The following is a 27,401-nucleotide window of genomic DNA, read 5'->3' as shown; positions in this document are numbered from 1 at the left end:
CATGAGGCAGCAGTGTGCATGCCAAGAGGCAGAAATGTAGGTGTCTAGGGAGGGGCGGTTCCAGGCACCAGCATGTCAAGCGCGTGCCTGGGGCAGCAAGCCACAGGGGGCGCTCTGCCGGTGGCTGCGAGGGTGGCAGGCAGGCTGCCTTTGGCGGCTTGCCTGCAAAGGGTCCAAGGGTCCCGCGGCTTTGGCGTACCTCCCGCAGGCATGCTGCCGAATCCGCAGGACCGGGGACCTGCCGCAGACAAGCCACCGAAGGCAGCCTGCCTGCTGTGCTTGGGGTGGCAAAATACCTAGAGCCGCCCTTGTGTCTAGTATCAGAGGGGTAGCCGTCTTAGTCTGGATCTGTAAAAGCAGCAAAGAATCCTGTGGCACCTTATAGACTAACAGGACTACATGCATCTGACGAAGTGGGTATTCACCCACGAAAGCTCATGCTCCAAAACGTCTGTTAGTCTATAAGGTGCCAGAGGATTCCTTGTGTCTAGGGAACTTTTACCCTGAAGATTTAGGCGCAAGTGAGTTTAGATGCCTTGAGGGTTAGGTGGCTGCCAAGCTGGGGTTTTGTGGATTGCTGTGGAGCCTAAAACCAGAGATTTAGGTGCTTAAATCTGGAGTTTAGGGGCCTAAGTATCTTTTTGGATCTGGGTCCCTGTCTGTAGTGCTTATTAAATATAATGTGAGTTTTAAGTATTAATGTTAGGAGTTAGCCACAAGCTCACAAAACTATGGATGTTTAATGGGTGAGGATAATTTGCAGTGAGACACAATGCCACTTGTGCAGAATTTAAAAAGACATTTAAATGTGGTTTTGGTAAAGTAAATTTTCTGCACACTCTTATCACTGCTGATTTTCTAGGTATTAGTCTGTAAACACATGCTCTCATTTACCAGGAATTGCTCTGTCAGATTCTAGCCATGATGCCACCAGCTGCTGTTGGTAACATTCATAAATATTTGTATATTTATATGATAATCATCAATCAGTGAATTATGGCTTTGTGGAAAGACTCTGATGTTCAGTCTTCTACTGCTGCCAATGAGACCGTCAGTTTAAACCCAAGTACTCTGCTATTCAACAATGATGGGAAAAGGAAATAGAGAAAAGATGCTCACTGGGTAATGAGAGTCATTGAATTATTTCATTCAAGCATTGGCTGCCAGTGGTGGGCGCTCAGTAAATTTTTGCCACATGCCCAGATTAGTGGAAACCAACATTTTTAAATGTAGACCACACAGACTGAGATTCTTGCCTGAACTGTATCAGAGTTGTTCTTCGCACTTGCTGGCACATGGTACAGACATAAGCCTCATACCTGTCTTTTGTGGCTCTCCTACCATTCTTCTTTGAGTGCTGGTCTAATAGATTTTTCATCAGTGGGGATTCCCATCTTGGATCCTCTTTGCAACCCAGGGAAGCAGGAAGTGCCTGGCCTATTGCTCACAAGATGCTCAGGAGTACGACTCCAGAAGGGTTGCCTTCCTAATCCAGTGGTCAGACCAGTTGAAGCACACTTTGTCCCATCATCCTACTACCTTGTATCCTTTGGAAGATCAAGCTGGACAAGGAAACGATCTTAATAGGATCATGGTGGCAGCAATAGTTCTGGTTCATCTTAGCTCTGCAGATGGCTCCTTGCCTGTGCATTCACCTACAGCCATTTCCAGATCTATTGTCACAGAATGGAGGCATGACCAAACATCCCAGCCTGGCATCCCTCCATCTGGCAGCCTGTTTTGTTTTTTGTTTTTGGATGGGCAATGCACTTAGAGAGATCTTGCTCACAGGAAGTTCAGTCCATCCTTCACAATAGCAGAAAACCCTATACGAGAAAGTGCTATGCTGCCAAATGGAAGCAGTTCTTCCTGTGGTGCCAGAAGCATCATTTATTTGCCTTTGTAGGAGTCCAGGATTCCTCTTATCCTGGATTATCTACTGTTCTTGAAGGCACCGGGCCTATCCATCAGTTCACAATGTGGGTATTTAGCAGCTATTAATGCCTTTCTTCCTCCAGTGAAAAACTGATCAGTTTTCACTCACACCACAGCAGTAATGTTCTTAACAGGCATTGTCAGAATGTTCCAGCCAGTATTAAGACCTGCGCCTGCTCAGGATATGAACATGGTGCTATTGGCGTTTATGAACCCACCATTAGTACTCTTGGACTCCTGCTTCCTCTTACACTTATTGATGGAGGTGGGCTTCCTCACAGCTGTCACCTTGGCCAGGAGGGTGGGTGAGTTCAGGGCCCCTGTGGCAGACTTGCCTTATATGATCTTTCACAGAGACAAAGTATCCCTGAGATGGCATCCCAGATTTATCCTCAAGGTTCCTTCTGACTTTCACCTGATGCAGATGGCTTACCTGCCTGTATTTTACCTGAAAAATCTTGCATAGTACTTGTGGTAGGAGGGGGAAGGGGAGCAAGGCATAGTGGAGAGAGTCCATCCAAGAGAGGAGAAGAGCATCGTCCTGAGTCCTCCCCCATGGCTCCTCTGGAGTAATAAAGTGGAAGTGTGAGGTTCTTGTGAGTGGTGGAGAGGTCCCAACGTGGGTGCTTCGCTTATGGAAGAGGCACCAGAGTATGGTGTTGTGCAGCTCCCACTTGTGGTTCAGGTAGAGTGTCTTGCTGAGTGTGTCTGCCAGGGAGTTTTGGGTGCCTGGGAGGTATGTGGCCTGGAGCGTGACTTGATGTTTGATGCACCAGTTCCAAAGGTGAATGGACTCTGAACAGAGGTAGGGAGACTTGGCACCACCCTGTTTGTTGACGTAAAGCACTGCTGCAATGTTGTGGGAGAGTAATTAGATGTGCTTGGCCCATATGAGGGGAAGAAAGGCCTGGCAGGTGAGATGGAACATCCTCAGTTCCAGGATATTTATATGCAGCCTGGCTTCCTGAGATGTCCAGATGCCCTGTGCTGTGTGGCAGTCTAAGTGAGCTCCCCAAGCTGCGAGGGAGGCATCCATTGTGAGCATGGGTTGTGGCACGGGAGGTTTGAAGGGAGTACCAATCAGGACCTAGGAAGGATCAGTCCATGATGTGAAGGACGTCAGTACATGCCAGGGGATCAGGACTTTGCTGTGCAGGCAGTCACAATGTGCCAGAGCTGGAGGCAATGCATATGAAGACAGACCTGTTGTGTCATTGAGGTCAGGGCCAGCTCCAGGTAACAGCGAACCAAGCAAGTGCTTGGGGTGACCAATGGAAACATGGGCAGCACGTCCGGGTCTTCAGCAGCAATTTGGCGGCGGGTCGCTCAGTCCCTCTCCTCCTATTTGAGCTGCCAAAGTGCCGCTTCCCCCCCCCCCCCGCTTCGCCACTTGGGGCAGCGAAAAAGCTAGAGCCGGCCTTGATTGAGGTACACGCTGTCATATGTCTGAGAAGAGAGAGACAGCAGCAGAATGGAGGTATGGGGTTGCGGCGCAGGCCTGTGATTTGGTTTGTGCTGGTGGTGAAGCGGTCCGCTGGAAGAAAAGCCCGTGCTGCGTCGGAGTCAAGTCATGCCCCAATTAAGTGGATTGTTGGGTAGGTATGAGCACTGACTTGTCCTCATTGATACAGTTCCCAAGAGAGGTGAGAAGAGCGTAGACAGTGAGGATGGTGGAGAGGAGGCATTGGCAGGAGATCACAACTAGGAGCCAGATATCCAGGTAGGGGAACATAACGATCCCTGGGGTTGGAGGATGTCCAGGAGCTGGTGTTGTGTGTCCTTGACCGCCTCCAACAGGATCCCCACATCTGCTGCCACCCATTGTAATAATTGATATTTGTGGTGGTCCAGTGGGGATAATGAGGCAGGAATAAGGGCCTCATCTGGGGATGAAGAGGCCTCTGTGGGAACCGGCAGTACCAGTTCCTCCTCTCCTTCTCCATCCTCAGAAACAGATGATGCTGGAGGGCAAATGGGAGATGTTGGTAAGAGGCCATCAGCAGTGCCTGTGGTCCCCAATAGGGATCCTACAGTAGCCAGTAGTAAGGATCTCTGTGCCTGGGTGGGCCTTGAGGGTAACAGAATCATGATTCCACAGCAGGTGTAGGCTCAGGGATATGGTGGTCTGCAGCACAAGTCCAGACTCTGGCGAGGGGGAGGCAAGAATGAGACTTCTGGCTCTGAGAAATCCTCAGACTTGGAGGATGGTTCCAGCAACGGGGTGAGGCACGGCAAGGGGCCATGCCACTCTGGGGGTAGCAATAGTGGTTCATCCTCTGTAGATGGCAAGACGGTGGTGTGTGCAGGGCCAGAGAGCAGTGGGGAGTGTGGGTATGGGAAAAAAAGCTCCTCCGCTGAGAGCAGTGGTTCCAGGCAGCCAGGAGTGTGCAGGGTTGCACAAGATAAAGTCCAGGGTGCTGGTGATGCAGGCAGCAGGAAATGCGCTGGTGAAGGAACCAGTGCAGTCACTGGAGCAGGCACTAATGGATCCCGCTTCTTTTTCTCTTTACCCTTCACCCAGGGTAACTTGGGAGCTGGTCTGGCGGGCAGATTGATGCACAACTTCTGGCGTGGCTTGGGGAGGAAACACTGCTATTTTGGGAATTCCTGGATGGGGATCTGCTCTTATGCCTATGTCCATGCTTCTTTCCTTCATGGTGGGGCTTGGCTGACATCTCGGTATTGTCAGATTGGTGCCTGGGGAGCTCTGAGGAGTGCCGATGACAGGTGGTGCACCACTGGTTCCACCAGTCCTGGATCTGAATGCCTCCACTTCCTGAGGCAGGAATGACTTACAGATAGATCAGCAGGTGGCAATGTAGGCCTCACTGAGGTGATACAGGCAGCGCTAGGGCTTGTTGCTCACTGAAAATGAACAAGGAAAAGAGGCACAGTTCTTGAAGCCATGAACTCAGGGCATAGTCTCTGGAAGAGGCGGGTGTTTCCCTCAAATGTGGCAAAAAACGAAACTATCTACTAATAACTACAGCTATATAACACTACCAACAACTATATACAACTATAAAAAGAAAACAAGCAGGAAATCACTCGTAGCAGAGTTAAGAGCATGAAGGAACAGGGGTTCTGATTCCAGCCAAGTGGCAGTCAGAGGGAACTTGAAAAGCATTGGCCCACATGGCCTATTATACCCTAGGCTGTGAGCATGAGGGGATGCACGTGCAGGTCAACAGACACTGCTTCAAAGACCTCCTGGCGCATGGCATGCATGCACATCCACATCTGGAATCGACACAGGGACCATCACTCAAAAAAGAATGTTTGATTTTCAGTTCCTGTCTGAATGTTCTCTTGAGATACTAACTGTACTCCAGCTAAATTTTGCATTGTGAACTACTGTAGCTCTTGCAAACCTGTTTCTCACATGTCTGATTTCCATGCTGGCTGTTGCTGAAATGAAGATCACCAGCAAAAATTACATTTTGGCAAGCTACCTAGAAAATGTAAAGCTAATGTTTTTTTAAAGTGTCTACATTAAAGCAATAATCCCCAGATAGTGGAGCGTGTGTGGTTCAACAATAAGCATTTGTCTCCAGCTCTATAATTTGATTTATGCATTCATGCAAGACTTATTGCCCATGACACACATTCAGTTCCTCTGAGGTTATACTTGTGCATGCTGGGCCAAGTTCATCCTTGCTGTAACTCCACTCGTGTCTTGTAAATTACTCCAGGATGCATTTTGAGCACTAACTGTTTCCATGCGTGAGCTTCCCATATGCTTTAGCATCAACTAGGTGTTATTACTCCAGTTACTGCAAATTCAGTGGAAATCAAACTAGTGCAGATGTTTCCAATTGCAGTTTGGAAATATACATTCTATGGCCTTTTGCCATCAGTAAACTACAAAGTTTTGATGCATTTTTTTAAACAAATTAATGAATTTAACAGTCATGAAATCAAGGCAGCAACTGCACTAGCTAGAGTCAGATTGATGCTGTGCAAGCCCTGCTTCCCCAATACAGTTCTGCCAAGCTATCACCATGCTGACCGACAGCACCCCTAGAATCCTGCTCCTGAATGCCTCTTTAGCGGAGACTGCAGCTTTGTACAGTGTTTTTTCATAGATTCATAGACTCTAGGACTGGAAGGGACCTTGAGAGGTCATTGAGTCCAGTCCCCTGCCCTCATGGCAGGACCAAATACTGTCTAGATCATCCCGGATAGACATTTATCTAACCTACTCTTAAATATCTCCAGAGACGGAGAGTCCACAACCTCCCTTGGCAGTTTATTCCAATGTTTAACCACCCTGACAGGAACTTTTTCCTAATGTCCAACCTAAACCTCCCTTGCTTCAGTTTAAGCCCATTGCTTCTTGTTCTGTCCTTAGAGGCTAAGATGAACAAGTTTTCTCCCACCTCCTGATGACACCCTTTTAGATACCTGAAAACTGCTATCATGTCCCCTCTCAGTCTTCTCTTTTCCAAACTAAACAAACCCATACATGGCATACCTGGCTCTAATGTGATACAGACGCTCCCCAACTTACACAATCGTTCCGTTCTGGAAAGCTTTGCGTAACCCGAATTTTACATAAGTCAAAAACATATTGTGCAAGCATAAAAAAAACCAACCAAAAATATTGCATTTACCTTAATCCTATTGTTATCTTGGCACACTGAAGGTTGCATTTTGGTGGTGGATGACAGTGGGCTTAATTTGTAGATGAGGAAGGAGAGGAGGAGACAGGCATGATTTGAATGAAATAATAGGGTGAAATAACAGATATTCAGTATCACTGAAATAACACGAAACTGGGAAGCTGTGAGAGCACAAAGCCTTCCCCTTGTAGGAGATGCTACTGCTGTATTCCTCCTCATACTGCACTACAGTACTTTGTGTTCCCATATGCTACGCAATATTTTCCGCAACTCAAAAATTTTATTTATGCCTTATGGAACTTTTTGCATTTTGCGTAAGGACGAATTTGCGTTAAATCGGGTCTTGCGTAACCTGGGGAGCGCCTGTATCATCAAACCCATTTTTACTGCTGAGTGAAAGGCTCATGAACTGAGCCTCTGTTTACCTCCTCTCCCATTGTCCCTTCCAAATGTTTATTTAAAGGAGTTTCTCTCAGCCTCTTTTGTCTTTCTCTGTTTTTTTAAACTCCATTCCATTTGCCTGGTTGGATATTTATGGTGCTATTAACAGTAGTTCACCTACCAGGAAACAACCTGAAAGCATTGTTTAGTATGCAGTTAGCTTGCATTCAGACAGCATCTATGTTAATAGCTATAGTAATATATGTTAGAGGTTTCACAGCTGAAACCTGTGTGCTCCCCAAGGACACAAAAATGCTAAATGTCCTTACAATGGGGAAAATGTGGGCACCAGTTTTAAAGGTGACTAGCAGAAGATTTTTTTTTAAATTTGGTTTATTCCCATTTTTGCTTCTGTATGTTATATCAAGTGTGTGGTATATAAAAAAGGGCTAAAATAATGGTTATTTTGTACAGTTTTTTTAGTTTTAAAAATATTGGGAATATAAAGTCTGATCTTCCCTAGTTTTGCTGGTGAACCAGTGGGATGTATGTTGTGAGCATGTAACACCAGTTAATTGAAGGGGAAAGGGTGTTGAGTCTCTCTCTTTAGTATGTTAGTAAAATTAAAACAGATTTTCCAAATAAATAAATCTACCTCTCTACCCCAGTTGCTGTCCTTCTGGCTAGTGACTAACTGACAAATTCTTTATAAAGGTTCACTAATCCAGTGTGGGGAGGGAAAGAAGAGGAGATTCTGCAAACATGGCTATACCCCTTTAAAAAAGTTCTTTATCACCAAGTTTTCCAAATTGTTGCCAAAGAGCCTCCAGCACATCCCCCTTTTATAGCTTGCAAAATCTTTCCATTTGGAGTTTGACTCTTGTTGATCTGTACACTTACATCACAGCAGTTGGAGCTCTTTCTGCTGTTACCATTTGATTCTGATGTCAACTCACAGTATCCAAATAATTTCACTCAAAGAAAAACTGGATCTAAAAATGTACAGATCAGACTGACAAACAGCCTCTCTTTCCCCCGATGCAATATTACAGTCTTTGTGGGAGAAGAGCAGAAGAGGGAAAGATTCTTCAAGAGATTCTTTGTTGTGTGCCTCAAATGTGCATTTTACATCCTGCTGTCCTGCTGCTGCCATTGCAAATGAACATAGGACCACATAGGTAAAATGGGCAGCCTGGAAGCACATAAGCAAGTCAGATAGAAAGTGGAATGAAATTAACAGTCTCACAATAGGATTTTTTTTTTTAAGTACTGTATTGATTGGCCTAGCATGTTATGTGCACCAGATCCTTCACTGGATGAAATGAGAACTGCTGAGCTACATCATAGACCTCATTCTGCTAATAACTGAAGGAGATTCCCTTTAAGAGATGATAGAATATGTTTTAGGAACAAGAGAATCAGAGTTCTCTCCCTGTAGTCACTGTAAAATTTACGCAGCCATGGTATGGTGCATAATTGAATAACAACTGATGTCCAAGAGGCTGCAGATTTTCTTTCACATATATAGCAATTGTTATATTAATGTCTACACACACCTCACATCCACTGGGTTAGTTTAATACCTTTAAGAGCGTCTCACTTTCAGTGAATCACTTTTAGAGAGATGATATTTGAAGAGCTGGCTTGCAGGAAGATGGAGCCTCCCAGGCTGCTGGAGATAAGGCTTGGGGCTATTTCAGCGACTAGCAAAGAGTTCATTTTGAAGAGGAGAGGGAATTTGACTGAATTTGATAAATATACCAAAGGATGTGTAGAGAGACCCGAGGTATGCAGTGATCTATTTTCCTCTGTATAATTTACATTGCTTTCAGCATCAGGTTCCTATGGTTTACTGTTGGCTTAGCAGAGCTTTAAATACTCTAGTGAAATGTTTATTTTTTTAAACTATTTGCTTTACTCTGAAAAACATCCTAACCTAAATGCTCTTCTCTAAGATGTTTTATTACTAAAAAAAATGCATTAAGTGTTGTAGCTGTGTTGGGTCTCAGGATATTAGAGAGGCAAGGTCGGTGAAATAATAGCGTTTTATTAAACCTCACCCACCTTGTCTCTCTAACCCAGTGTCAGCCATTAATTTCCATCTCTAACAAGAGAGAACATGACATTTATCCTCCTCAGTTCTGTTAGCCTTCAACCCACTTGTATACCCTTGCGTAATACTGCAGCAGCATAAACAAGATACAAATGTTTGTTCCCTCTTAATGAAGAGAACATAGGATACAGTGAACGGCATTTATTTTCTTGAATAAACATCCGTTCCCAGAAGTATCTAACAGAGTCTGGGAGATAACATCAAAAGAGCAAAAACAAGAGGATTTTTTTCCCTGCTCAGAGGTCAGACAATAGAATGTTCTCTCATTAGATTAAATTAGCGAGTCAAGGCCTAAATCTGAATACCCTCCCACCCAGTGGAATTCACAGGCTTGAGGTTGCAGAGTATGGGGAGAGTCAGGGGCCTAAGCAAGGAATTCACAGACCCCAGCAAGCTGAACAGGGCCTCACCTAAGCTAGCCAGGAGCAAAATGCTGTGGAAGGGGCAGGGTTGAGGGTCCAGATTTGACAGGACATAGGAAGATGCCTCTCTCTGTTCGGGATCATGATCCATGGGTATAATAGTCCAGGGAAGGCTAAGACTCCCTGACGCAGCCGCCGCCAAACTCTGCTGGACACCTGGGCTATAGTGGCCTTGCCTCATCCCCTCCCTGCTCTGCCCCTTCCCTAAGGCTCACCACCACCTGATAAGTAAGTCGGCTTCCTCTCCTCCACTGCACCTCCCCTCCCCAAAGGTCCCTGCTGTTCACCATGTCCTGCCTCTCCCTTGGCTCTCCCGCAGGGGTGGAGGAGTGAGGCAGGACGTGACAAGCCAGCAGTTGTGGGAGGGTCTGGTGGGAAAGTGCCTCCCCCAAACAGCCAGGCATGGCCCCCGCCCCCTATCCAACCCCTGCTGCTTCTCGTCGCCTGACAGTCCACCCTGGACTCCTGCCCCCATCCAACCCCCCCATCCCCTGACTGCCCCTGGAACCTCCATCCCTGACTGCCCCCTGCCGCCCCATTCAACCCCTCCTCTCATTCCTGACTGCCTCCTGGGACTCCTGCCCCATCCAACCATCCCTTCTCCCTGTCCCCTGACTGCCCCCCTGCCACCCCATCCAACCCCCCCTCCTAACTGCCCCCATTCAACCCCCCTGTTCCCCACCCTCTGACCGCCCCACCCCATCCACATTCCTGCCCCCTGACCACCACCCCCCGAATGCCCCTGTCCTCTATCCAACCTCCCTTTCCCCTTACCGAGCTGCCTGGAGCACTGGTGGATGGCAGCGCAACAGCTGCACTGCCCAGATCACCGGAACAGGCCATGGCTCTGCAGCTCTGCTGCCCCAGGAACTTGCAGCCCTGCCGCCCACAGCATTGCGCTGGCGGCGCAGTGAGCTGAGGCTGCAGGGGAGGCACTGGGGGCTAGCCTCCCAGGCAAGAAGCAGAGCAGGCGGGTCCCATGGGCCAGATGTGGCCCGCGGGCTGTAGTTTGCCCACCTCTGGTATAGTTCCATGCAGAACACTTTGCAGGATTCTAATTGTGAGGTAAAAAAGTCATGGATGATGGTAGTGAGGCCTACATTTGACTGAAAGGGTGACACCCTCCTGCCCAGCTGTGGATGGAGAAACTCTGGTCTGGCCCCTGCAGCAGTATGATTAGCCAACAGCAGCTGGGAGGCTAAGAAAATTATTTTGTCTTCTGGTAATTCAAAGTGATGTCTGAAAAGTTTCTTACCATTTAAAGAATACCTCTTTTTGCCTACCCTTCCCATTCAGTTAAACTTGGATGACTGAATAAGGTTGTTTTTTTCCTTTTATGAAAGCTTCAGAAATAAATTATTGTCAGATTAAGACCATGCAGGAGAAATTTTAGTCTAAGAGAAAGCTTTTGGAGAAATTAGCGAAGTACTATCACAGCCTTATGCACGACCTGTCCGTTGGGCATGCATGCATGTGTGCGAGCGAGAGAGGTTTTTAACATAGTTTTCCCATGTTAATTTTCCTTAAGTGACATAAATAGATATAGTATTCATAGGGATCATAAATGCTTAGTTATAATTGACATTAATGGATTCTTTCTCTCCTATTCTGTAGCCTTTTCTGTAAGGCTAGTCCCTACATGGGACATTAATGCATTGGACAAGCTGTTACTCCCATTATTGATGGTTGAGTAGCAGAGACAGTTAAGTAAGTTTTTTGACTCCACTTTGCTGCACTTTCAATGTGTGCAGTACAATATGTAAAGGCTCTGAAAGTACTATTCCCTGCTGTATAATACTTTCATAACAAGATATAAATTAAAACAAAAAAAAAAAACCAAAACACCCAGTCAGTACCTCAAAAACTACCAGACTGTAAACAACAAGAAAACAATATTGGCTTGCACCACGCAGTTACCACAGAACCATGTCTCAGAAATGTCTAGTGGATGAATCTAGACTAAAAGTGATTGGACTAAGATGATCACACTCTAGAGCGTCTAGGCCATATAAGTAGCTGGATATAGAACATGTTTATCCTGTTACTTGAACCAAGAATGAATTATTTGGCAATGATGCTATCTATACAGTGCCATCAGCTGGGAGACAAAAAGGAACTTTAGTTTTGATCTACGTTGAGTAAGAAACATGGGCCAGAATAGGGGCACTTTCTCTTTTCTCCCAAGCCCTGCATCCTCACCATCCTGGTCAGGGTAACCAGTAGCATGCATGAAACAGCACAGCAGATGTTCTTCCTCCTCTCATTGTTCAGAGATGACATCCATTCTCTTTGGATTGAAGAGATATCAGGACCGTGTCCTGCACTGCGTCAGCTGCATTTTGCTCCAAGGATGACCACTGTTCCATCTGCCATCAGTTACAACCCTGGGTAGTAGAGAGATACAAGGGCACAGGGCAAGGAAATAAAAAGGAACTAAGCAATAGGCTGTTCGTGAAGAGGGTAGAAATCAAGTTGAAAGGGGATGAATAGAAGGAAGAGGGAAAACATACTGAAAGACTGCAGAAAAGAGGACAGCAAGCCATAGAAGAAGAAAAAAGCACAGTGAAGAAAAAATTTAAAAAACATATGACAGCTTATTCCCAAGAAAATTGCTGCCAAAATGTGGACTGCATTCATATAGCACTGTCTAAATTCTTATCTATTGAGGGCATCTTAAACTAAGGATGGAGTAACAAAAGACAGACAACAGAGGATAGAGCTTGTCTCATCATGCAGTTGATATGAAAATTATAATTTGTTAATCATGGCTTTGGAGGGCAGGCACGAATCAGTCTTATAAATCAACTGTCTGGATGAATTCTTAATGTGAATCTGTAGGGACGTTTGAGCATGAGCACTTCCACATAGCTTTGAACTAGCAATGAAATATTCGATTCCCCTCTTCATTCCACATGGAAAAAACTGATCCTTTGGAAACGAAGGGATGGTGGTTGACTAATGTGCAATGAATTTGCTCTCTCTCTCTTTCGAGGCTGCTGCGCCCACAAGGTGAGTAATTGCTTCCTCCAGCAATCCACTCTCAATTGACCCTTCTCTCCAAGGAGCTCTAAGTGGTGCTCAGAGGATACCAAACATCCTAAATCCCCGTTAACCCTGCTATTTCTAAGATTATCAAGGCAAACTGAACTCTTGCTTCTGTAGTGGGAAATGACACAAGGTTGCAGCCAGTCATTACCTTTAAAACAGTAATTGAGCCATTATTTCATTTGTGAAACATTAGACACCTAAAATCCTCTCCTCACATACTTTCTTCAGCTGGTTCATTGGGTGTGAGGAAAGGGCCCATTTCCCCCTGACTGGTAGAATACTGTGCACCGTATAGAAATTGAGTAGTATCCCTTTAAATAGTTTGGGTGCCCTCTAGTGGGCCTCCCTGTCTCCTGTTGCTGTCAGAACCTTGCCAGAGCAGCATAGCTGCAGAGTGTTAATAATCACATCTATTTGGAGCCCAACTGTCTGTGCGACTTCCACACATTCTTAAATTGTGGGAAGAAGGACGCAAGAGGGTGGTACATCTTCAGAAGGGTAAAATATTTAGAAAACATAAACCTGGCATTTATAACAACAGATTTAAAAATTTTATTAAAACGATGTTTAAAAAAGTGAACAGTACAGAGTTCAAGCATAGAAGTTTCTGGTTATCAGGGAATAACACACAGATTATCAAGGAGTGTGACGTTTGGTTTAAGATCGGATGGTGTAAGGAATACGTAATCTGCAGTATCCCTGATTGGGGGTAAAAGATTAACAGGGTACAGTACAGACATTGAGATATGAGGGTATGTTGTTCATATAATGGCTATGTTCAGGTGTGGAGAATAATGAGTGGATACAATGCAGAGGATGGGTTGACCCTCATTTGGTGAGATTTAATGTTCAGTGAGTTTATTATCAGAGGGGTAGCCGTGTTAGTCTGGATCTGTAAAAGCAGCAAAGAATCCTTCGGCACCTTATAGACTAACAGACGTTTTGGAGCATGAGCTTTCGTGGGTGAATACCCACTTCTTCAGATGCATGTGAGTTTATGGTTCCAGTTCATATGGTCCTAGGGACAAAGTCTCTCAGTCCTTTTCTCGTAGTCAATGCACGATGTTGCTCCAGCTCACACCTCCTGGTACTGTCGCTGGCCAGTGATGTGTTCAGTGTAGATATCCGTGGACCATCAGATGGTGTCTGAGCCCATGAGGCACCACAGGAGCTGTGCGTAGTGTTGACTGATGCCGCAGATCCGCAGCACACGCTCATTGCAGGAGTCCCAGGCACCCAGGGCTCCGATGACCAGGGCGTTCATCTGCACCTTGTAGCCCTTCGCTCTCAGGGTGTCAGCCAGGAAAGTGTACTTTTCCAGCTTACGAGCTCGAGTTTTGCGAAAGGCTGGGGTCCTGTTCTCAATACATGTGATGAATCCAATTCATCTCTAATTTCTCAGTCTTATCTTTGGTGTTTCTTGGAACAGCTGTAGATAAAATATACCTAGACATGATGTTTAAGCTGGTGTCCCTTTAAGTTTTTTTATTATTTATGGTGCATTATAAACAACACAGTAGTTTAGAGCAGTGTTTCTCAATCTTATTTGATGCCAGGGACTGGCTTCCTAAAGCATGTCAGGGAGATCTCAGGGACTAGTTATGGACTAGACATTGAGAAAAACTGCTTTAAAGGACAGAAGAAGTGTACTCTGTGCCCCCAGAAGCTTACAATCTAACCCTGAGACCATTTTGTTCAAGGCTATTATTTACTTCCTGTTATTTAATTTCTAAGCATCAATTTTTAATACTTGAATCAACTGTGGCAGGTTTCATTTAAAAAAAGGAAGCCTCTTAGCGGTTTCAGGGCCCACACAGTATCTTGTCAGAGATCACAACCTCAGTGCAGCTAAAGCGCCCTCTCAAAAGCAACATTGTATGGAAGAAAACTCCAAAGAATGACATGGCCAAGCCCTGACAGTGTGAAAGTCTGAATGTGCTATACTTCCACCATTAAGCAGGGCCTTCTGTGCATGAAATAGTGTGCTCACTGAAGAACAGGGGCTGCTCTTTGATGTCATTAAGAATCTGAGATGGAGTTAAAAATCTTTCCTCTGCAGGTACCCGTACTTTGTTTTCAAGTGGCTTTTTTGTAATCCAGCACTTGAATAAAATCTCTTCGGTCTATAATTTTTTCCAGTGTCAGTGTTTTTCTTCAGCAAGTCAATATGTGGTGGCTTTGGCATTGTCTGTATAATTCAATACTGAAAGGAAATAGCTTGAAAACGGAGATCTGGCCCCTAAGCCTCTACAGTCCATCCAGCCACAAAGTCACAGAAGCTATCTGTTATACAGATCAAAATTATCTCCCATAGCGTGGATGGCTAGATTTTACACATAGAGCTGAGGCATATGAACAGAGCTCTAACAGCAGGCATCAGGACAAATACTAACATTTGCAGAGCTTATTTTGTGGGTTAACCCCCTCAAAGGACTCAAATCTCAAAATCAGAAATTCTCTGCTAGGTGGCACCATGCTGAAATCATTGTATATAGACATCCGGCTCCTCAGGGAAGAAATTGGTCAGAGGGTGGGTTTTCCAATAGGTTTTTCAAAATATAGCCTTAATCATAGGAGATGGTCCATAGAGAATCTTATTTCCATTAGTAATCTGTGTACTTTCATTCAAACTTCTCTCTGTCTCACATACTCACACAATTTCAAAAGAAAATTAGACCAAGGGTCTACCAAGCTCAGCCTCCCACCTGGGAATCCCTGCTCCAAATCAGGCAGAGCAGGCATTTGAATTTGTGGCTCCCCGCTCCTAGTGATTGCTCGAATCCCCAGACTATTGGGTATTCTGGGGTCATGTTTGCTTGTTTTTTGGTGAGATTTCTCATCTAGATTTAGTCTGCCAGAGCACACATCTGATCGCTTAGGTGCCAAACTGCAGGATTGGGTATGTGGCCTCTTTCCTCTGCATTTCACTCCTGGCTAGATTAAGCAGCTCCCTGCTCAATTTACTCCCTTTCTTAGCTGTCTAACTCTCACCATGCATTGTATGAAAAGCCTGGATGCCAAACTTCGTGGCAGGATGCCTAAGGGTTAGGTGTTGCATTGCTGAATGCTACTGTGCCTAAGTACCTTCATGGATTTAGCCCTTGGTACATAACAGCAAGTAGGGCAATCAGAGTTGCTCATGAGCAGATGGTAAATGAACAGATACATGCATACGTTTCTGTGTCTTTGCCTGAGCAATGAAAAGCACTGAATAGTAGAATGTTAAACTAAGAAATTCTGGTTTGGGTATATATCACATCCCTGCTAGCATCATATTTCTTTTCTGATCCTTCCAGTGTGTTTTTAATAGAAGACATTATTGTGGCTTGGCAACCAACTTTTCTGCAGGATAAAATGAGTTAATAGCCACATATCAAGTCAGTTTTATGAAAGCAGAACAGAATGTGCAGGCTGCCTGCTGTTCAGCCAGTGCAGCTACAGGGATATTAATTTTTTAAAGAAAATAACTGTAAATATATTATGACAGAGTGACCTCAAACTATATCACTATGGAGGCAATAATAGTGGGGAAATGAGAGAATGAAGCAATTTTTCTGAAAAGTTTTCTAAATAGATAACATCTCCATTTTTAAAAATTACAACAGTTCCATGAAGATAAAGTCAGTGGTGTCTAAGGCAGTGCAGCATAGTTCTGTAATGAGCATACTTATTTAGACTGTAAATTAGCTACAAAAATATAGCAAGGTGCAAATTTTTTATATATATATTTTGGAAAAGCAGCAGCCCATTTGAATTTATAAAGAGGAACTACTGTGTTCATCCCTTAACTACTTTTCAACTTAAATGTCATAATGAGTTAAGGAAATACAATTTATATCTATAATGCTTGTCGAAACAATGGAGTCTAAAATGCTTCACAAGTAAACTGATATATAAACTATTATAGACAAAAAGCTACATTAAAGGTTGCAAACTCAAGCACTGAAAGTTAGGAAGTGCCAGAGTCAAGGATACCTGTGCACCCTTAATTTGGGCCCCTTGTGCTTATGCATTATGATATAGTCTTTAATTACATGATTGCATACTATTTTGTCCACAGGACTCTCTGCCTCGTTCAGAGCACAGAATGGACAATACTGACTTAATGAACAGCTATTTAATATTTTATTTTCTCCTCAGTGTTCAGTGTGTGGCTGTAAACTTTATTTACTGTACACTGTTCCAACTCTGCTCTGGAGACATATTTATTAGTTTCTTCTTGGACTTTTCTATGGTGCTTAGCATTAAAGTATCTGAGTGCTTCACAAATATTAATTTATTTTCATAACACCGCTGTGAGGTGAAGGGGTGTTCTGTCCCAATTTTGCAAATTGGAAACTGAGATATAGAGATTAAGGTCAAAAGTATCCACTGATTTTGGGTGCTGAATTTGATACACCTAGGACCTGATTATTTTTATAAGTAACATTATATAGCACTTCATATATTCAAAGCACAGCTCCCACTCCCCATAGTTTCAGCTGCAAGTCAGACCCCAGTGCCTCAAGTCAAGCACCTTGAAAATGAGGATTATACAATTAATGACCACCTGTGGAAAGTTTGGTGTAAATATTCTGCCTAAGTTCGCATAGGAAATTCTGTGGTAGAGGCAGGGGTAGAATCCAGTTCTTCAGAGTAGCATTCAACTGTCTCCAGTTTGCTTTCCCAGCAAGTTCTAATCATGCTAGTCAACTCCCTGTCCTAGGCCCAGTTTCCCCCCTGCTCCTACTCCCAGGTAGGTGGAAGAAAGCAGCACTGCCTTTCAGAACAAGCCTAGACCATTTCAGAGGGAGGGGAGTGGGGGCAGTGCTTAATTTGTAATGAAAGAGGTGCTGGGACTCAGCCCTGGCAAGCCCCAGCACAAATTTAGCACTTTTAGCCAATTTTAGTTAAGTGCTGTGGTGGAGTCCTACACTTACAAAAAGGATTATGGGATCTTAATAGCCACAAGTGGTCAAGGTCCTGGTTTTAAGCCTCATCCACTAGAAGGCACACCACCAATAGCACACTGGAACTTGAGTTCAGAACTGATTGAAAGGGAATAGCACCACCAAATGAATAACAAACACTGCTTCCTGCAGCACTTCAGTGTTCCTTGGAGATCTCCCCTCCAAGTACTCGGACCAACTGGGCATGGAGTGTGAGCAAAATACATGTCAAAACAGGATTCCATCTACCATAGCCAAAGAACTGCATACTAAGCACTCCTCAAATGCTCAGATTGTGTGCATTGCATACATGAGTCTGTACACTCTTGTTCTGTCATAACCCTTTGTATGTATGTGTGTGTATGTTTGCATAACAGAAATGTACATAAAAGTTAAATCACAAAAATTGAGACAATATTATCTGACTGACATTAAGCCCACAAACAGGAAAATGCATACGCAGATGAAACATTACATTTCACTCATCTTATTTTCCCCTATAGCAAGCATTACAGTAGCACTGTCATGCCTCATGAGCTGCAATATCCAGGCAAAAACAGGAGGTGAAAGGACAAAGTCTGAAAATGATACTAGAAAATATTTTTCGTAACTTAACTCCTTGTTTATAACAACCCCTTGAAGGCTTGAAACAAATATGTTTCCCTGCTAAACTATTTTTATCCATCACATGCACTTACTGCCTTATTATTGTAAGGATGCTTATTAGCACTAGGGTGCTGGCATCACTAATTTTAAAATTGATTGAAACACCTAGTCTAAAAACTAAACCAACCAATTGTATGGGATACGTAACAGGTAAGAAGAAAGAAGTAAAGTGTCATGCTTAATTGCATGGGCACTTTTTGTTTTAAGTCCTCATGGGTGAAATCCTGCCCCTATTGCAGCCAATGGCAAAACTCTGATGGATAGCATCTGCAATAGGGCTAGGAATCTACCCATGTGCTTGGCGTTATTTGAACATACAAAGTATGCCTGGGGTTTTATAAAAGATTTCAATGGAAGGGAGATATACTACCCATAAAGGAGCTCTCGGAAATACCTTTCTGTGCAGATTTACAAAATAAACTTAGCAGCTAAGACACAGCCTCCTCTGCTGCACATTAAAAGCCGTTATGAATTTTCTGCTGGAAGTTAATTCCCAGTTTAACTAATGCTCTAGTTTAACAGCTCTGTACACACTATTATGTATGTTAAGAAAGTTAATACTTTAAAGAAAATCATCCAAATATCACAGCAACAGAGTTGGCAAAAGACAGGAAAGGAAAAAAAACGGACGTTTGTGAGGAGCATGTTTTTCTTCCTTAGCCAAGACTGTTTTTTTTTTTTGGAAAGAAAAATCCATAGCTGTTTGTTTCAGTGAAGACATTTAACTTCCAACAAAAATGATAAAAAACCCCACTCAAATTCTCCTATGCCCAAACTGAAAAAATAGCTTTAAAGTTACTCCTGAAAAGCAATTTAGATGCTTTCAGTGATGCTAGGAAGCCTACAGTAAAAATACACTAGTAATTAATATTTCAATAAGAATCTAGACAACAAATCTTCAGAAACCATATCTACTTTATCATGCACCAAAGAGATGTTTTACTGTGGTGTTGATAAGTCTCTCAAGGGTTTGGTCCAGCAATGTTCAAACTGTAATCTGTAAATGTATTGCACATTCAGGCATATGGGAACAGTCTTTAGGATGAAGACAAAATTCCTGCTGTAATGGAACAAGTAACAGTAGCAACGCAACACTAGTGGATTATTGTAGTCATCAACTTCTACACTGTGATTTTACTTTCATTCCTATCATTTATAGTAATGATTCTGATTAATATTGAATTTGCAAATTGCAAGTGTATTAATTTGTTTAACTCAATTGTCCCCATTAATAGGTAGAATATATAGGAAAAGGCAGTTGAAAAATCCAGTATTTAAAGGTAGCAACACCAAGGTATTGTTCCTGAAATAATTTGGGAGCCTCTTGATACTTCCTGTTCCAGTGTCTTTTTGTCAAGTTGTATATTTTTGGCCTCATTCAGCAGAGCTCATTGTCTGACAGTCTTTGGTAAGTGAAAAGGTGAGGAGAGGCAGCAATCAAAAGTCCGGCATGTAAAGCAATATTTCCTTTCCGTCGGTTTGCACACACTCACATTCTCCTTTAGACACTGAAGGCCACTGAAGTTATTTACAACCCTGGCAACTGCTCTCCAGACTTTAGAAAGTTACTAGGAATTTATTTGCTGACTGAAAGATGGGGAAGGAGTGAGCTTCACCAAGAGGCTACCACCCTTCTGTCTCCTAGCACGTATGAGTGAATTTAATGCTTACGAAAACTAGGGACAAACAGCACTTCCTTCAGCCAAGGCACAGCACAAGCTGTAAGAGCGCTCTCACAACCATTTTGCCAGCGTGGCTCACTCCTGACCTGCAGCACTCCCTGCTACTCTAGGCTGGGGCCTCTCTTGAGCAGACTTCAGTTATGCCAGAGAAGGAAAGCTCTTTCTGCCAGTAAGAGTATAGCTAATTGAATACTAAATACGTGAATCCCATAATCCCCGGCAAAAGCAAGCATGTGTGTTGCAATGTGGGGGTTGGGAAGGCATTCTGAACAACAGGTTACTGTGCAAGCTCGACTCTCGCCAACAGCAGTTGGCCCAATAAAAGCTATTACCTCCCCCACCTTGTCTTTCTAATATCCTAGGACCAACACAGCTAGAACAACACTGCATAGACTAGCCACGATCATTTTTAGGTTTGGGGAACAGTCCCATAAAACCACCATACTCCTGGCGGAATTCTGCACCACTGCACATGCGTAGAATTTGTGTCCCCTGCAGATTTCTTTGCTTCCCCCCAGAAAAATGACTTTCTGACAGGGAAGCCACAAAAGCGGTCATGTGACCATCCTCAGCAGTATGTTTTGCGTGCCCAGGGCAGCCGGCAGAGAGGTAAATCACTGTGGGGCAGAGGGCGAGACTGGGGAAGACCTAGCTGGTAGCTCCTATCCTGTGCCGGGCTCAGCTTCTTGTCTCATCTGGGTTGGGGAGGATGGGACTTCCTCTTCCCCTGCACAGCATCCAGAGCCGGGTCAGACTCACCCCCAGATTTCTCCCCAGGCTGCAGGAAGCTCTGCAAACTCTCCTCCTCCCTGCTTCCTGACCCATTGCTCCTCAGCTGCAGGGGAAGGGATCACTGTACAGGGAGCTGCTCCAGCATCTGCCTTATCCCTGTGCATCCAGACCCCTTCATACCCAGACCTTCCTGCCAACCCTCACTCCCACTCACCCAGAACACCACCTGCCATGTCCTTGCACCTGAAACACCCTGACAACTTGTCTGGATCCCCACTCCACCTAGACCCAACCAGCTGCACCTGGAGTCCCACCCCACTTATCCCCACCCCACTGAGCCCCACTCCCCCAGCATCTGGACCCCCCGCCACTAAAACATCCAGAGCCCCCAATGAGCTCTATTCACACCCAACCCCCACACCACTGAGCTTCAACCACCTTCACCTGGATCCCCCTGCAGAGTCCCATTACCGTTGCACCCAGAACCGCCACCAACAAACCGTTGTGCATCTAGATCCTCCCTGCACTCAGCTTGCGCCCCACAGAACCCTCTCAATGGCACACCTGGATCCTCCCACACTAAGGCCTGGTCTACACTGGGTAGGGCAGGTGGAGAATTGATCTAAGATACGCAACTTCGGCTATGAGAATAGCGTAGCTGAAGTCAACATATCTTAGATTGACTTACCTTCTGTCCTCACTGCACAGGATCGATATCCGCAGCTCCCCCGTCAACTCCGCTTCCGCCTCTTGCCCTGGTGGAGTTCCAGAGTCGATGGCAGAGCATTCAGGGATTGATTTATCACATCTAGACGAGATGCGATAAATTGAACCCTGATAGATCAATCGCTACCCGCCAATCCAGCATGTAGTGTGGACGTACCCTAAGCTCCTCCACACTTGGAGCCTGCTGGGCTGAGCTTGCCTGCCCACTCCTGGTGCACCTGGCACAGAGGGGCAGGTCTGGTCCTTGCACTGTCTCAGGGTTTGGTGCAGCCTCACCACTGAGTCTGTGTCCTGGGGTGGGGGGGCAGGTGGAGCTGCAGAATGATCTCCCACCTCTGTGCAGGCAGTGGCCAGGGCTGACCTTACCATGATGTGAACTGAGGCAGCCACCTCAGGTGCCAGGCTGGGGGGGGAAACACCCCTAGGACCCAGAGTGTAGAAAATTGTGTCTGCTGCTGGTGCATATGTATTCTCTCTGCTCTAGATGCACAGAGATGGTGGAGTGCTGTGCTGGAGGAAGGAGGGCACAAGAGACATAACAGGCAGGCAGGCAGAAAAGGTGAGCGGGAATAACAGAAAGCAGCAGGAGCTGCAGGGAGAGAGAGGAGGAGACTCTTACATACCTCTCTAGCACCTCCCAGGAGCCTGGACTGATTAACACCATCTTCTCAGGGAACTTTCTGTTTTCTGCTGCTTCCCTGAACCCACTTGAGGAGAACAGGCAGTCAGCTGAAGTAGTAGGAACCAGTTAGGCCCTTAAGACGCTGATATCTTCCCTCACTCAGGCCCTGCTACCAGCCTGATTATTTGTCCCCTTCAACTGAGTATTGAGAGCCACTATAACTGGCACAGTACAGCAGTCATGAGTGAAAGAAGAAAACGCCCCTCTGGGGCAGCATTCAGAAAAAGCAAGCAAGCAAAGGAAGCTTTTCCATCTAAGCAGGAAGAAGCTGTCCCGAGATACACAGACAAATGCTCACGGTGAGCCTTCCGGCCCCAGTGAGGATGTGGGTGTTGAGGAGATGCCTGATATTCCAGTCAGAGTGCAGGTGACCTGGCAGCTATGGCAGCATCCATATCTCCTTCTCAAATGGATGTAACCGTGCACATACCTGAAGAAAAGTGCAGATCAGAGAAGAGTGTGGTGGAGGCAGAAGCAGCTGCAGCTGAGTTTAGTTCCTTAAGTCTAGATGATACAGGACTGAGGACCCACTTGAGCAGTAGCCTGAGGGACTTCCTTGTACTGCATGGGCCACAACAAGTGAAAAACTTCATGTTCCCCAAAGAGAATGAAAATAGAAGTTTCCATGCAAGACATTAACTGGCATGAAATCCCCAATGGTGACAAAGTGGCGAGGCCATGGCTTATGTACTAAAAAACCCAGAATGCTGCATACTGTTTTTGTTGCAAACTCTTCCAGTCTAATGTTCAAGCCACATTGGGTTCTACAGGAAAAAAAAGTACTCGAAAAATCTGGCTAGAAATCTGGAATGCCATGAGAAGGCAGCAAATCACCAGAGAGCATTCCATAGGTGGAAAGAGCTTGAGATGAGACTAAGGTTAAAGGCCACCATAGATGATCAGCAGCAAGAGAAGGTTGCATCAGAGTCTCTTTACTGGCAAAATGTTCTGAAATGGCTCATTGCCATTGTGAGAATGCTTGCTACCCAAAACCTAGCTGGCTCCTCAGATCAGCGGTATGTGCCAAACAATGGAAACTTCCTTAAAATTGTGGAGCTGATGGCTGAGTTTGATGCTGTACTCCAGGAGCATCTAAGAAGAGTCTCCACCCACAAAATGTACACACACCACTACCTTGGAAAAACAATTCAAAATGATATCAAAGAGTTACTGGCAACAAAAGTCAAACAGAAGATTGTGGCAGATCTGAAGTCAGCAAGATATTACTCTAAGAACAGGAGTACTTGTGGCACCTTAGAGACTAACAAATTTATCTGAGCACAAGCTTTCGTGGCCTACAGCCCACTTCATCGGATGCAAGATATTACTCTGTTATTCTGTACTGCACACCTGAAATCAGCCATATGGAACAAATGACTTTAATGATGCATTTTGTAACAACAGAACCTAGTGAAAGTGTCCCTGCAATGGTGACTGTCAGAGAGCATTTTCTAGAATTTATTGACATTGATGATTTAGTTGGGAATTGGTTCTGCTTCGAGCAGGGGGTTGGACTAGATGACCTCCTGAGGTCCCTTCCAACCCTGATATTCTATGATACTACAGGAGCTGGTATGACATATGTGCTTCTTAAAAAGCTGGAAGATACGGGAATTGCGGTAGCTAACATGAGAGGTCAGGGCTACAATAATGGTGCCAACATGAGAGGAAAGAACAAAGGAGTGCAGACATAGATCCGAGAGTTAAACCCTCGAGCTTTTTTTGTCCTATGCAGTTCTCATTCACTGAACTTGGTGGTCAGTGAGGCAGCATCAGCTTCTAGTGAGGCTTCTGAATTTTTTAATGTAATTCAACGCATCTATGTATTTTTCTCTGCATCAACTCATCAATGGCAAATTTTGAAACATCTGGGAACATCCTCTCTTACACTGAAATCATTGAGTGCCACATGATGGGAAAGTTGAGAAGCGGTGATAAAGCCTATCAAACACCAAATTGGGAAGATAGATGATGCCATAGTTGCCATTATGGAGGATAATGCTATGACAGGAATTGTTTGTGGGAGAACAGTGGCAGAGGGAAATGGAATCCCCAGAAACAACTTCAAATTTCTGTGTGGCTTAGCATTGTGGCATGACATACTGTTGAAATAAATGTTGTAAGCAGGAGACTCCAAGATGTTGACCTTGATATATCTGGAGCAATGGAACAACTGGACAAAGCAAAGTTGTACCTACAGTCTTACTGGTCAGATGAGGGATTTCAAAACATTCTGAAGAGTGCACAGAAGCTAGCAGAGGAACTTCACACTGAAGCTATTTTCCCACCCATTCAAGAATACAAGAGTCACTGAAGAAGACATTTTGATTACAAGGCATGGGATAATCCCATAAGAGACCCAAACAACAATTCAAAGTTAAATTCTTTAACCAGGTGGTAGATTGTGCAATACAGTCAGTTGAAGAACATTTCATGCAGCTCAGGGAACATAGCAGTATATTTGGGATGTTGTATGATATTCCAAAATTCCTTGCCTGAAGACCACCTACACCAGCAATGCAGGGCACTAGAGACAGTGTTGACACATGATGGCGTGCGCAATATTGATGCAAGTGATTTAGGTGACAAACTGAAAGCCCTTTTAAGATACATTTCAGCAGGATCAACTTCAAAGGCTGTTCTGGAATAAATGTGCACAAATAAGATGACCACCCTCTTTCCAAATGCTTTTGTTGCTCTGCGCATATTTCTAACACTTCCTGTAACAGTTGCCAGTGCAGAATGTAGCTTCTCCAAGCTGAAGTTAATAAAAACAAATCTACACTCCACAGTGACACAGGAGAGGCTGGTCAGCCTTGCAACCATCTCAATGGAGCGTGAGCTAGCCCAGACCGTAGACCTTCAGGAAGCAGGTCAAATATTTGTAACCAGGCGGCACGGAAAGCACCACTTTGATTATTCGAATAGATAAAAATGCCAGTGTTTACTATGCAGACAAGAAGAGTTAACTTTCAAACGACTGAACAGCAAATGTAACACAATTTTTGAACAAGGCATTTTAAGTTGTTAGTTCTCCTTTATTGGGGTAGGTAGCAGAGGAGAAGAACAGGAAGGTGGTATAATTGAGACCTTTCAAAGTTCTGGCCCAAGCGAGAGGCATGGAGGCATCATTTGAGCTCCCTGCCTCAAAATGTTGTGGGCTGGCCCTGGTAGTGGCCTGTGCTCCGCAATGCCATACTGAAGCCTACACATTTATTCGACAAATAAAATTTGCAGAATTTTTAAATATTGTGTGCAGAATTGTTTGGCACAGAATGCCCTCGAGAATAAGACCAATAACAATATCTCTGTTACCCTCTGCTGCCCTTGTCTGTTGTATGCAGTTGTTTTGTCCTCATATACTTAGATTGGAAGGTCTCTGGAGTGGGAGGGGGGAAGAGAGAGAGAGAGAGAGAGAGAGAGAGAGAGAGAGACACTGTGTGTGTGTGTGTGTGTCCTAACATAATAGTATTGATTGGGGCCCCCAGTATTATTGCTGTACAAACAAACATAACTTGTTACAGGGGCTCACTGGATTTTGTAATACTAAAAAAAGTAATGGACAAATAGCACTTCCTTCAGTCAAGGTTAAAGAAAAGAATGATCTGACTATCTTTGCATATCAATGGGTGTTCCTCACCCCTATAACTTTGAGGCACTCACAGGATTTGTAAAGGAATAATAAAATATAGTGGTTTAATGACCACATTAGTACCCTCATTAGAAGCCTCAGACTACAAAGCATTTAAAACAGCAGGTTGGGAGGGGAAGTTATGAACAAGCAATTATGAAACTTCAAAAACTAGTTCAATTATCCCCAGGAGGTGCTGGGATTTCTAAATAAAAACAGCCATACTCAAGAGTAATTAAGTAAAATTGAATGAAATTGAAAAGCCTGGCACTTCAGATGGTTGTCAACAGCAATTGTGAAGTCTGTCTTTTTCATAAAGTAATTAGTTTTTTGTTTCAGATTGATGTCCTCAAGGCAGATATGGAAAGTGCGGAGTGGAAAATTTTGGAAAACCTGATTCTGGAAGACATTGTTGAACAGATAGGACAATTGGTCTTTGAAGTTCACATTCATTGGCCTGGATTTGAGGTCAGTGGCAATGACAGCACGGTGGTCCGATACTGGTACAGTCTTCTCAAAGAATTAGAACTGAAGGATTTCAGGCTTTTTCACACTTACAAAGACTTATTGAAACCACAGATGTTTCTGAAGAAGGAAGCCTTCAATGCAAGTAGCTGTTACACATTAAGCTGGGTGAACACAAGATGGAAGTAGCATAAAGGAATTGATGACATGTAATCATCCCACTCAACAGCATTAGTGAAAAAGACATTGGAGCAGCTGACAAAAGTTACTGAACTTGCAAACCGAGGCCCTGCTATCAAAATGAACTGTTTTTCTGTTTCTCAGCAGTATCGCAAAAGCTGGATGTTATCATGCTTTGCTTCTGAGTACTAGAAAGAGATCTGGTGTTGAAATTGTTTTGTACAGTGCATCTTTCATGGTTACATTGATAGACTTTATTAGAAATAGATGAGAGACTTTCTAAGTGTTTGTCTAAAGTGGTTAACTCTTCTCCACCCATGGCTGTGGATTGACCCCAGCCTCCCTAAAGGTCAGCAAAGAGAGTTTGCCTATTCTGTCCCTGAAAATTCACTGGGAGCGGCTCTAGTACAGTGTACACCAAGAGACGCTGCTAAAAAAATCAGTGATACAAATAAGTTACTTTCTCATAAATGATTATGCTTAGACTAGCACCTTTTAGTACTTTAAAAACAAACACTCCCATGATAATTATGGCAGATTGTTGTCTTCCAATCAACAATTACTTAAAACGGGACAGCCAGTGGAAAATCTAGTCAATTTACAAAAAAGGTGTTTTGTATTTTCAGATACTACACCTGCCCCTGAACGTATATCCATGCCAGCTCCTACTCCACATGCATTCTTCACTCAAATCAGTCCCCCTTCCAACGGCTAATGAGCTGAAATCACTCAACTGGCCCATCCAGGTCTCCCTCAGAAGCCCAACTGCTCAGTGGGCCCAAGCAATATATTTTAAAACTTCCCAGAAAAGTCATTTTCCCATCACTTTACCAGAAACATAAAGGAGTGCATGGTTTATGTGAACATTTTGAAAACTTTAGCCCATCCAATACCACCCATCTGAGGGCGGTTAAGAGAGAATTTAATATTATTATGTAATGTATTCCCATTAAACTTTGTATTAAATAAAATGCACTTAGTCTCCCTTGCTTTGATACTTCCCCTTCCTTTTCTGTTCTTTAACTTCCTTTACTTTCCCATTTGCTCTGAGTCTTGATGTTTCTCCTCTCCCACTCATTTTTCTCTCTGTCCGCAATTAATTTTACTATGTTTAATAAGACTCTCCTCAATCACTCTTTTCCTGGTTTGTTCCTTTAATTCTTTCTCTCTCCCCTTATAAGCCTAGTA

General features: G+C 44.2%; 1 protein-coding gene across 2 annotated transcripts in view; it reads left to right on the top strand.

Annotated features, from left to right (window-relative positions):
- The window catches only part of METTL24 (methyltransferase like 24), a 96,865-nt gene extending 69,687 nt beyond the window's left edge, over nucleotides 1–27,178 (top strand). For both annotated transcript variants that reach the window (XM_030556117.1, XM_030556119.1), the window contains exon 5: nucleotides 25,908–27,178. In XM_030556117.1, coding sequence (XP_030411977.1) covers nucleotides 25,908–26,222 — 315 coding nt within the window. In that variant the 3' untranslated portion in view covers nucleotides 26,223–27,178. The remainder of the gene's footprint in view (nucleotides 1–25,907) is intronic.
- The last annotated feature ends 223 nt before the right edge of the window (nucleotides 27,179–27,401 follow it).

Source organism: Gopherus evgoodei, chromosome 3, assembly GCF_007399415.2.
Source record: "Gopherus evgoodei ecotype Sinaloan lineage chromosome 3, rGopEvg1_v1.p, whole genome shotgun sequence".
Lineage (NCBI taxonomy): Eukaryota > Metazoa > Chordata > Testudines > Testudinidae > Gopherus > Gopherus evgoodei.
The sequence above is the reverse complement of the archived record's forward strand: the minus strand, read 5'-3'. Positions and strand labels throughout refer to the sequence as shown.